We start from the raw sequence: 13,128 nt of genomic DNA, 5'->3' as shown, positions 1-13,128 counted from the left end.
TTCAGCCATACACGTCTGAACTAGTCATCAGCACACTGTAGTTTCTGTTTATTTCGCTCATGATAGCAAAAAAAAAAAAAGCATCATAAGGACACGTTAAAGTTTAAAAATAAAACGGGATTTCATACAAACAATGTCACGGAACACAATCGGTGAAGTTTAGTTAATGTAAATCCAACAACATACATCAAAAAGGCACCGTAGAAGACAGCTGTATTCATTACAACTCACTGATAATATGCTTAGTTGCCACTTTATCAGACATGCCTGGCTAAAACTAATGAAGTTTAACACAGCAAACCTGCAATAAATTCAACATGTACAAAGGTGGTTTTGTTTAAAACTGTTCAATGAGGTGTTCGGTTTCCACCAGTTGATGCAGAGTCAAGTGTTTGAAAAGTGTCTCAGCAACAATAGTCTAGAGTGTATTTAACTAAAACCGAATTTCTACCAGAGGAAGTCTTTAAAGATGGAGCTTGGGAATCTGAAGACGCGCCAGATCTATCGGTCCTCTGGAGCAAACTTCCTGGAATAACGTTGTCTGGCTCAGTCCCATCAGCGTCCTTTGTTTTGCCACGAGGATGTGTGTGAACGACAGAACCTCAGCTTAGAATCGCTGACTTTACCTTTACAACATTAGCATTTAATTAACAGGTCCTCAGGTGTGCTGCGTTTGTCCCACGTCAAACAAATTGTATATATTTGAAGATTCTGATCCTGCAAACAGACAAAATGCCAATTTTTTTTTNACAACAATTTCATACTCAGAAACCTGTTTTTTCTCCATGATATAAAAGTCATTACAAAAAATCTGAAGTATTATGATGTTAAATGATGGAAGATCTGGACAACCGACATTGTTTTGATAAAAACAACATGGCTGCTCCTTATTGTGACAAAGACAAGAGCTTTAAAGCAAAAGTAGCGAACGGTTATTTCAATTAGGAGCATATTTTCCCAATTTCTAAGTCCTACAGCATCAGCTTTCTGACATTATCAGATGCCAAACAATCTCCTCTACACAATCAAGAGATATCAACTGCCAACATTTGATAGTGACATATAAAACATAACAATTTTATATTCAGAAATGTGTTTTTCCATTGATATTAAGGTTAATATTAATCATCTGCAAGCATTACCAAGTCAAATGGTGGAAGATGTGGTTAACCTTGACCAAGTCGAGTCCTTTTCAGTAAAAGTTAATGAACATTAATTCCATATTTTTCGCAATTTCTTCATCGTGGTTCTGATAATAAACCCCTCTACACAATTATGAAAACGTATCTCTACTGTTGTCATTATATAATGACATACGTGTAAACACACAACAATTTCATATTCACAAATATGCTTTTTTTCCTCAGTATAAAGGAAAACATAAAGATTCTGCAAGTATTATTGTATTAAATGATGGACTATCTACATAGCTGACAGTGTTGTGATAAAACAAGGCTCCTCCTCATAACGACCTGGGTAAGAGCTTAAAAGTAAAAGCAGTGAAAGTACCCTGCAAACAGCCACAGAGTGCATTTTGTCGACTTTCTTTATCATGACATACTTGCAGACAGCGACTACCTTTTCTCAGATCACTATTTTGTCTCAGAGAGATCTTCTCAGAGTGCATTCTGTAGACTTTCGTAACCATGAGGCACGTCCAGACTGCATTTTCCCCCCCCTTCCCATTATGCATTTTATCACTTTGGGTTTTAAGACGCTGCCTCAGTCAAGTTTTCTTTGCAAAGCAGCAATGTTTAAATAAAGCTCGGTACGACTGCTGCAATTTCTGTCTGGAACTTGTGATTGCGTCGAGTCTGAACACTTAATGAATGCATGAACAAACTCCTAATAGCTCCTGAGGAACAGGACTCATCAGTTCAGATTGACTCAAACAGGGCCAGTGATTCATGTTAATATTTGATGCGTTCTCTACAACAGGATGTATAATTTAATATGGATCGCTGTGTCTTGCTCTGCTGGCAGTGCAGATAATGCTTACCGATGAGTCATCGCTTCTGGTTGCAGCGCCGTCCCCATCACAGTCTATTCATATCGCGCACTAATAATGAAATGTCATGTATGAACGCACAAAGAATTCTTTTCCAAGGTAACAAGCCTTTTTTTTTTTTTGTTCTTTTCGCTTTTCAGTTCTCCAGCGTCTGTCAGCTGTCCTTGATTGTGAGCGTTGGCCTTTATTTCCCCTCACGCTGCCACAGAGTTTACAGCTCCGGAGTGTGTGTTCGTCAACTCAGCGTGCGGATGTTTTGCTCGCATTCGTTTTTTTTTTTTTTTTTTAAAGCTCAATTAAAATTTTTCAACTTGGGTGAAAGCAGCAAATATTGTGCCGTGATGTGACAAGAGGTTTAAATCACAACTACGCTTCACTATCTGGCGGGAAACTATCGGGATTATCGAGGATCAGACGGGAGGATTTGAAGGTATCCACTGGCAGAAATGGAATATAGAGTTCACAATCACGTTTTCTTGAGTGTATTTTTACCTTTAGCTTAGCATTAGACCCTTATCTACATACTTACACAGGGAGGGGATCCCATGTGTCTACCTGGATGATCGTTTTCATTACTCGGTCCATTAATTAATTAGTTATTTGGTGTTTAAAATGTCAGAAAATGGTGAGCATACAATCAAACTTTATAGTTTTATTGCGCATTCTGTGAAAATAAAGGCTTTTTAGTTCTATTTCAAATGTCTTATTTTGTTGAAAACACAAAGATGTTCAAGTTATTCTCACGGAGGAGGAAAGAAACCAGAAAACACTTAAACTTAAGAGGCTGAAATCAGAGAATTTTGACAGCTGACGACACGCTGAATCATTGCAGCTCTACAGTAGCTCACAAGGGACAAACGGTGCGCCTCTAGAGGGCGTCTTTCTTGGTTGCATCCACCAAAGGTTCTCCTACATGCTTTGAAAAGGGACGAGTATTCCTTTGGCTGCAGTCCTACAGCTAGATGCCACTAAATGCGACACACTGGTGCTTGAAGACAATCTCCAGCAGCAGCAAAATGCACAACAAGAACTCAAGTTATAAGTAAATGGTCTGCACTTCTATAGCACGTTCATCCAAAGCGCTTTACAATGTGTCTCATTCACCCAGTCACACACACATTCAGAGCTGCCATGCAAGGTGCTGCCTGCCATTGGGAGCAACTTCAGGTTCACTGTCTTGCCCAAGGACACTTCAACCGGGGGATCGAACCGCCAACCTTGCGATTGGAGGACAATCCGCTTTGCCACCTGAGCCACAGACGCCCATCACATCTCTGGTCATTAATTAAACCCCTAAGCTATCAAAACTACATATTTAGAGTTTGTCATGGTAAATAAACCAATGCATCAAAATAGCTCAGATTTAACTCAACACTATGGCTTCCACTACAAATATACAGACCTATGAAGTGTCCACCTCAGCCTGAGCACACCAGCTCACCAACAACTCTGCTGAAATATTGTAAAATTAGTCTTAGAAACTTATTTCAGCCATACACGTCTGAACTAGTCATCAGCACACTGTAGTTTCTGTTTATTTCGCTCATGATAGCAAAACAAAAAACATCATAAGGACGTGTTAAAGTTAAACAAGCGACATGATTTCATACACACAATTTGAAGTTTAGTCGATTTAAATCCAACAATGTACGTCAAAAAGGCACCGTAGAGGACAGCAGTATTCATCACTACTCGATGATAATATGCTTGGTTTATCAGACATGCCTGGCTAAAACTAATGAAGTCTAACACAGCAAACCTGCAATAAATTCAACATGTACAAAGGTGGTTTTGTTTAAAACTGTTCAATGAGGTGTTCGGTTTCCACCAGTTGATGCAGAGTCAAGTGTTTGAAAAATGTCTCAGCAACAATAGTCTAGAGTGTATTTAACTAAAACCGAATTTCTACCAGAGGAAGTCTTTAAAGACGGAGTTTGGGAATCTGAAGACGTGCCAGATCTATCGGTCCTCTGGAGCAAACTTCCTGGAATAACGTTGTCTGGCTCAGTCCCATCAGCTTCCTTTGTTTTGCCACGAGGATGTGTGTGAACGACAGAACCTCAGCTTAGAATCGCTGACTTTACCTTTACAACATTAGCATTTAATTAACAGCTCCTCAGGTGTGCTGCGTTTGTCCCACGTCAAACAAATTGCATATATTTGAAGATTCTGATCCTGCAAACAGACAAAATGCCAATTTTTTTTTGTTGTTGTTGTACCTGTCAGAAAGTCTACTGTCAAAGTTCTATTCTCAACTCTGACGCTGCTGCCAGAAAAAAAAAAATAAAAAGTTTAAAAAAGCATAACTTTAGACATCCACAATGAGCTTTTTTCTTTCTTGGGAGCAATCATTTTCAATCATTTTCCCCAACAAACATCTCAGCTTAGTTTAATATATTTTCCCTATTTTCCTCTCCGCTAGCCGAGTGTGTGGAGTTTACAGATTGTTCCTACAACCGTCTACAAAGTGCACAGGAGATGTGATCATGAATAAAACAGGCAGGAAAAGAACCATGATTTCCCATTAGAAAAGCTCAAAAGTCCCACGATGTAAAACTCAGCGGAGAGCGCAGGACTCCTCACATGTATTACGCATGTAGTGAATGAAATCACATTTATATCAGATGCAGATATGTACCCAACATGTTTGTTTAGAGGAGATATTCCAGTTTAACATCACTTTGAATACCATGAGTGCATAATTAAGTTCGTGTGGGCCCCGTTGGAAATAGAACCTGTCACCATGATTTACATGCATTCAGGAACAAGGTTAGCAAGAGAAATTAGATTAGGAAGGGAAATCAGACAACATATATGGGTTCATTCAGCCAGTTAGAGCGACCCGGTGGTTTGTTTAACACCAGGTTACGAGAATTAAGCTACTTTGCTACCTGGTCAGCATCAAAATGGTGAAAATGTGACGGTACTTATTTGCTATGGTGGCCCGGCTATAACAGGTGGCCTACTGGGGGTTGTGATTTCTCCAGAACGGTGTCGGCAAGCGGAGCAACAGAGCTGCGGGGACTCGTGGAGTAAGCCACCTTGAAATTCATCCATCGAGGTATTTTCAGTCACAACAAGTTGTCGACAACCAAAAGTCTGAATGCAAGTGGAGTCACATTTGGATGGAACATCGGAAAAACTCATCTAAACAGCTCAAAGACAAACATCCACACCTGTACAAGGAATTTAACATATGAGTCTCAGTCAGAGATGTCCTGATCGAGTTTTTTCTGAGTCATTTCGTATTTAGCATCCACCAACACCCAACACCATTCATTTTAGATAATTAACACTAAAGTATTGTAGATTAGCTGTACTACTACTAATAGTGTAGACACCAGAGGAGGCAGGCAGGCTCCGTATTGTAGCCTCATGACAAAGTCTTTTGTGACGCTTAATGACCTTGGGTCAGTGCACATGAAGTCGGGATCAACTAGAATGAGTCTCTTGGCTCTCATATGACATTTGCAATCCGCATCATGTGTTCGTGGCTTAAAATAGCAAACAAAGTGCAGGACAGATGTCTAGTGTGTTCAACTTGCATTAATGAATCATCAATTAGTGATTGATAAGGCTACGTTTTTTAAGAAAATTGTACTACGATGTGACATCAGACATAAACAAAGAATTAGGCTCAGGTTTGTGCCGACTAGTTGTTGATTTACACAAACAAGATGTCGTTGTGAAAGCTCCATCACAAGTTTTTTTTAGAAATTAAAGAGCTGATGTTGAAATACTTGCATTTTTTTGGCAGATTTCTTGCTTTGAGTATCAAAACTGGCAGTGAGAATCCTAGAGTTTCAGTGGCATTGGTACCAATGACCAAACAGCAATCCAGTTACCCAGTGTTTAGAATGCATGTCTAATGTATCGTGTATACTGTAAAACTGCAATAGGTAGTAGGGTCCAGTAGGTTTAATCAGTGTCTCAAGGTAAAGATGTCATTTAAGGATCACATTAGTGTCCAAGTTGTAATCTCAGGTGCAACCCTTTGTTTTGTTGTGTCGAACATTCTCTATTATCTGCAAGGCCTTTCCACTAAGCGCCCTGCTAACTGTCCTTCCAGTTAACTGCTGCGTAACGGATTACCTGTCGCTGAAGACGGCCGAGTGTCCGAAGCGGTTGACGTCGTGGTAGAGGTCCGGCCGAGGCAGCACCGTCCACTCGTCACAAGCTGCCATGAGGGAGAAGACAGACAGAAAGGTCAAACTGTTGATCTGCACCTACACATTAAATCATACATGTCTTTATAGCGACAGCAAATTCAGCTGACATTCCCTGGGTGGTTAGCGAGACCTTTAACAGCTCATCTCCTCGTGTCAATCGAGTCGGTTGGCAGAGCGACCTTGACCAAGACACCGGAGGCCTGACCGCTGGAGCGGCGACTGTTGCAGCACAAAAATGCAGTCTGGCATGAGTGTAATGTCCTAAACATATTAATTCTGTGTATATGGTGTCATTCATTTTGTTTTTTAGGACTGTTTGATAGCTGATTGTGAAAACCTGAGCAGCAGGGAAATGTCGTGAGAAACGTATTAATGCAATAAAATCAGTGTTGTTACCGTCAATCAAAAGGTAGCCCCTCCCCTAAAACAAACCCTACTTTATTGTCTATTTTACTTTGAAAAGGGCCAAAATTTACTAAAAATCATCATCCGGCATTGAGGGAGACTTGAAACTGGTGATTGAGATGATAAACTCTTAGGAAACTGTTTGCTGAGGTAACACGTTGAGTAAGAAGGTGTCATTTTCTTTTCGACTTCTATGCAGTCTGACTTGTTTTTGCAGGTACATTAGTCGCCCCCTGCTGGACGGTAGAAAGAGTGCAGGCTCAAATCTCATCCCAGACCCTGAGGCTACATCCATCTTTTAAATACAGTCTATGGATAAGACATCTACACACACGGGGCATTACAATTACTATATTTCAACGTGACTATAAACAAAATCTGACAGCAGCAACAACAACAACAACAAAACTGTGAGCTTGAGAGTCAAAGCTCCAGGAATACAGAGCAGCGACTGCAGCACATCACATCCACTCTCCACTACAATGCAGTGCAAGTCATCATGGTGGTGTCCCCGTAAAGCTCCGCTATCGCAGGTAGACAGTGCCCTCTGGTGGCATGAGGCGGCGCTGCAGGCGGCGAGGTGCGTCGCCCCCTCAGAGTGTGGATTTATTACAACACCATCTACCAATGTCAGGACAGCGGATGGCCCTTAAATTCTATGCTCTAATTGAGTTCAGCTTGTTAAGGAGGGGCAATTAGTTCTCAACGCGTGGCCCATCTCGACTGTAATTACCAGACAATTACCAGAGCTGCTGCTGCTGACACCGACCCTGCAGCTGGCTAAGAGGAGGAGGGGGGTGGTAATATAGTCGACTCTGGACAGTCCCTTCTGTCCAATTACAAAATCATACAGAGGATGAGGAGTGGCGGGGAGGAGACAGAGGTCAGAGCTGAGGGGGGACAAAAACTTGGAAGTTTGTAATTTTTAAAGTTTTACTTGATTGCCAACTCTCAGGGGAAATCCTGGTTTGTTTTCGAGGTGACCGACATGAGAGTCTCATTATGCCAATCAAAGGAGGGCACGTGGAGATAGAAACATACTGTTTGTTAATGCAAATATCTAAACAGGAAATCACATGGCAACAACCTCAGTGAGGCATGTTGACATGGTCAAGACGTCCTGCTGAGGTTGAAACGAAGCATCAGAAAAGGGAAAGGAGGAGGATTTTGGCGACTCTGACCATGGCCTCGTTGTTGGTGCCAGACGGGAACTGTTCTAGTGGGATTTTCACACACAACCATCTCCAGGGTTTATAGAAGATGGTCAGAAAAACAGAAAATATCCAGTAAGAGGCACTTCTATGGGTGAAAATGCCTCGTTGATGCCAGAAGAGAATGGCCAGAGTGGTTCAAGAGAAGACCATCTCTGGACGCAAAACGCATCGAAACTGGAAGCAGATGTTCCACAGCAGCAGAAGACCACATTGGGTGCCAGGTCTGTCGGCTGAAAACAGGAAACCGAGGCTACAATTCACCAAAATTGGACTTTGATTGGAAAAACTGATAAGTCTTTATTTCTGCGGCGACATGCAAAGCCGCATTTTGGTTTTAAAAAAGGAGGGTCCAAGAACTTTAAGGCAGCATTTAGATGGATTTGCATTAAAAATATGGTGGTCAAAGGCACTAAAACTACGACAATACAATACAATTAAATCTTTGTTCAGAATTGTTTGTGTGGCAATTGATTGTCAACTACAATTGTCATGACTGTGACAGCCGTAGCCACAACATCGTTTCTTCAGCGGTCAGAATGTGGTGTAAACAAGATGGATCCAGTCTGCCTGGTATCAACGGTTCAGGCTGGTGGCAGCTGACGAATGTTGATATCTCTGAGGAATGTTTCCAGCACCTTGTTGAATCCAAAGAATTGATGCAGCCAACCCGCTGCTAGCGAGGTGGACCCAGTAAAGCTGGACGTACGAGGCACACTTTGCAAAGACTGTGACGCCTCCATATGTGTTCTTCCTAATCCCCACAAAGGGGGACGTTTGTTGGGAATGTGTCGCAATTCTAATGAACAAAAGCCGGTTGCAGAAGCGACGGGAGGGGCTGCGTGCGCCACTGAGATTCTAATTTCGCTGCTTGTCAATCATCTCGGTAATGACACAGAAAAAGCCGAATGTCCCGGGGCCACTCGGCAGCCTCCAGGGAAGCCTCCCTCCCATCCAGAGAGACCGAAGCCTCCCATTAATGAGCAGCTTATGACAGCGCTGCGGAAGGAGGCAGACTCAATTTACAACAGTGTTTACAGGCGGCACAAACAAAACGAGGATGCCGGGATGGTTTCTGACAAAAGCTGTGCTAGCTTCTATTAGAGGAGAACTTTTAAATGGGATTAGAATGCCCAAAAAAAAAAAAAAAAGTCAGTGGCGCTTTGATCTTTATATGTAAATAGAGACAGAGAGCTTATTTTCTATACTACACTCCGCTTAAGGGTTAAGTATCTCGAACAAGGGCACCTTTAGCAGCGAATGGGAAGATCACAAGAATAAACACAAGAATAAACATGAGAGACTTTTGAGATTATGTCCCCGAAGCCACCAGTGTGAATCCCACACTGACTAGTTCGCTGCTTACATTAGTAAGCTGCGATCACTTTGTTTTTTTACCTTCACACAGAAATCCCCGTGGAGTCGCGCCAGCAGCAGCTTAAGGGGATGTTCTACGATATCTGACCTGCTACTTTTCACCCCTAAAGCCTCGACTTTTCCTTTACGGTGCTAATGTGAGTAAGACGCACAAATCAGACGAGCTAATTAAAGATGCTGCGTCGTATTTAATGCCGCATGTCGCTTGCAGTTTGAAGATTTTGGGATCTTTTTGGGACGGTGGACTGTCAGATCATCAAATATTCAGGATTCTTGCATATCTGAGCGAAGCAGATGGACACCTAAACATTTAAGAGTTACTGGAGACGTACAGACTCAATCAAATCCAGTTTAATTCAGGACAAAACAGCACATTTGCTTAAGTGCTTCCCTTATATACCAACACAAATCAATAAAGCAGCTGCCAAATTAGTCACACGCTAGCTGGTTTTAGAAAGAGTTTCCACAACACTATCCAGAAACTTAGATATAATCTAATGCTGTAACACCCAACCCTCTGCTTGTTTCAGATTCAGGAATCTGGATACATAGGTTTGCACTTATTTAGCGACAAGTAAGTCTGTCATAATTACTATAAAATCGCCAGATTGCAAATATTTGAGCCTACTGTGTAATCCTTTTGAGTTGCCTGTATACAAACAGCTAAATGAAAATAACACAAATGATATGTTTGCTACACTTGCTGTGTATCTGACTTGCAATAATCAGCATTGGCCCTGAAAAACTCTATGGGGTGAACAAGCAAAACTCCAACGCTCAACTCAGTGAGCTTTTTATAATGAAACAAAGCTGCAGTTTATCATTCGTGCACGTTGAGTCGAGACATTTGCAATGACAGTGTCGACAACAAAATGCTGCACTTGTACCGAGCAGCTCTCAGGTGTGAGTCTGCGCGAATGCATGGTTAAAAAAAAGCTGACGCATGTTAGATATTGTGTCTGTATGTGTTACTGACCCAGACTGTAGGCCAAGAAGTCTGAGGAGAAGCACTTGGCACCGTGGCTCATGGATGTGTCGTTGTGCGTGTTTCCCCCAAACACCAGCATCGTGCCGCTGACGATCACGGCCGTGTGGAGGTAACGGAAGAAGCCGCTGTCTCTCAGGATGGTCCTGCAAAGCCACAGAGGACGTTATACAGGGGGACGTCACACATCCTGCTGCTGCATTAACTATTGTTTTAACAAAACAGACAATAAAACTTCTTATTGTTTATCTGTTGTATATCTGTTCATTTGTATTTACACACTTCTCTCTTCTTGAGACCCCTCATGTTAGCAGAAGTTTTAGTGTTGTTTACAAATTGTACGGGCGACCTTATAAGTGCAGGACGTGTTTGCAGTCATTTTTCTTTATTTTTACCATCATCAGTCAGGGAAACACACTGCAGCATGATTACTGATTACCTCTACAGCAGTACATATATAAAGGTATGGCACCAGTGAGTGTCTGTCAAGTTGCTTCAGTGCATTTAGTTTGTGCAGCATAAATTAAATATTACTAAGTCAGTTCAGCACCTAAGTAAGTTTGACATGTCATTTTTCAGCACTGTGCTTTACAAACTTCTAAAACAGTATTTAAACTTGCAAGCGACTGAAATTTCAATTGCTTCGTATGTGGAGAAAAAAAAACAAAGCTGGTCAATGCAGAGTAGGAAAAGTAAAAGAACTGCTTTTCAATGAATATAGTATTTACTTCAGTGTAACATCAGGCTGCATATATTTCTATTTACGATGACAGGAAATGCCCAGTAAATAGCATTTAGGTTTTACAAAGTAATTTAAAGTATTAACTCACTGATACATAGTAAGATGTAGTTGTTGTTTCACTGTTATTTGATTCTAAATGATGCTTCAGCAAAGAGAACCCAGTGGGTATAATGCGTTGCTCCTTAAACATGATGATTATAGCATTTTGTGTGCAAACTGGCACCTTACTGAGACATCCCAATTACAAAATACTGTAATAACGCTGTATTGCACAAGCAAAAAGGCACCTCACAGCATGCCACACTGGTAAACTGCAGCGTGCAGCCAATCTGCAGCATGTGTGTCAACAGTGCTGTAGATATAAATGTGGAGCAAAACAGAGTCTCACCATTTTCTCCTGTCCACGTCAAACTTGTAGAGGTCTCCTGCCAGACCGTACTTGTTGGCGCTGAAGGCCTTGTAGCCTCCGTGGATGTAGATGGCTCTGGTGCCGGGATCGAAGACGCTGCTGTGGCCGTAGCCGCCCTGAACCAGCGCTCCGTCTGTCTGAATGACGTTCCACGTGTTCTTCACTGGAGGGTCAAAAAACAGGGTTTTACTGAACAGTAGAAAACTGGCTCCGAGTGATTAGAATGTAATGAAATAACACAAAAATTGAGTGATTTTGTGGGCTATTCATTTGTCAGCAGTGGAGATTATTACTGCAGGACGTCGCTCAGTTTACACGGTTTTATAAATGATCGAGACTTGGTGTAATTGTTCCTAAAATTCATTACAAGTGCAAAAGTGGCATCAGGCTGCCATCACATTTTATTGGTGGTCATCCAGGTAATGATAATGCCCAAATCACTTTCCCCACTTTGTGAGCAAATAGGAGACGCGCTCTTGTCCATCGGCCACAGTGGCAGCTTAATTCATCCCATTAGCTCAGACAGATTGCCTCTTAGAAGACAATGAGACCCTCTAATGAAGTTTGCTGCCAACAAGGTTGGCGGATGAGGCGAACACACCACCCGAGTCCAAAAACTTGTTATCCTCAACTTGGAGGGATTTATTTTCTCCCTCCAAAGTCTCCGTACAACTTACCGATATTGTACTCCTGCACCTGGCTGATGTATCCGTACAGAGGACAGTGTCCGAACAGAACCAGCATGACGGGATTCTGCCCGTCCAGGACCGGAGGCACGATGTGGGCCGAGTGTCCCACCACGGCGTACTGCTCCTTGGCCCGCGGGCTCAGAAGGACCCAGGTCTGGTTCTGGATGTGAAAAACCCACAACTGGCTCGACACGTTTCCCGTGGAGTCGATCTTCCCTCCGTACATGTACATTTTGCCCTGGAAGAGACAAACAGTGGATCAGAATTTAATCATAACAATCAAAAGTCGAATTCAGAACTACAGAAATACGAAGTCCAGTGATGTTTCCTTCAGTTTTTTTTCAAGCAAACAGCGTTACGGCCTTATTGAAAAGTGACATAATTTAGTCAGGGGAGAATGCAGAGTGTGCATAACAGACGTAACAAACACCAACCAGCCAATAAAACTGCTGACAGGTGATGAGTAGAAACTGATCATCTCGTTTCAATGCAATTATTTGCTGTGAATCCTTAGATCTTTAGGATTATCAAATCCAATATTCTGCATTTTGCCAACTGATTCCCAATTAAATAAATAACCTTTAAAATCTGCTACTTTGGCAGTGATGCAGGCTGTAGTCACCAAAATAGTAAAAACCTATCAACAATGAAGGACAAATGTTAAAAAAACTTTTTTTTAATTACACATATTTAACTCATATATAAACAAAGGAATATCGGTGCTGATCTCTTTGATTACTCACTAATTGCTTGAAGTAACCCGTGTGTGCACTGAACCTGGGGAAATTATTTCCATTTTTTAACGTTGTTTGTGTTCTTGTTAATTAATGCCCTATTTATCTTCTTTGTACTTTGCACAACACTGAAAATGAGGGCATGCACTCAATGATTCCTGGAGATTCACATAAAGGTTGAATGAATAATAATTCGGTATCAGATTTAGCCTTGAACATAAAAAAAACACGTCGGTCAACTCCTTCTCCTGGCATTCTTGTGGATGTTACTTTGGCAGGTATCATCCAACTAAACATTGTTCCAGACAGAGTACAACCCCCCACAGCAACAGCATCCTTCCCCAATGAAACCTGGCCAAAATGCAAATAAACTGCTCCAAAACGGCACTGACTCTGCCT

General features: G+C 41.8%; 1 protein-coding gene across 1 annotated transcript in view; it reads right to left on the bottom strand.

Moving 5' to 3' along the window:
* atrn (attractin) overlaps positions 1-13,128 on the bottom strand; it is a 197,954-nt gene that overhangs the window by 136,434 nt on the left and 48,392 nt on the right. The window contains exons 8-11 of the mRNA XM_008283190.1: positions 11,984-12,233; positions 11,286-11,469; positions 10,147-10,301; positions 6,101-6,185 (exon numbers count right to left, since the gene is read on the bottom strand). Coding sequence (XP_008281412.1) covers positions 6,101-6,185; positions 10,147-10,301; positions 11,286-11,469; positions 11,984-12,233 — 674 coding nt within the window. The remainder of the gene's footprint in view (positions 1-6,100; positions 6,186-10,146; positions 10,302-11,285; positions 11,470-11,983; positions 12,234-13,128) is intronic.

The sequence above is a fragment of the Stegastes partitus genome, unplaced genomic scaffold, assembly GCF_000690725.1.
Source record: "Stegastes partitus isolate 25-593 unplaced genomic scaffold, Stegastes_partitus-1.0.2 Scaffold301, whole genome shotgun sequence".
Classification (NCBI taxonomy): Eukaryota; Metazoa; Chordata; class Actinopteri; family Pomacentridae; genus Stegastes; species Stegastes partitus.
Note: the sequence above shows the minus strand (reverse complement) of the source record. Positions and strands in the feature narration are given on the sequence as shown.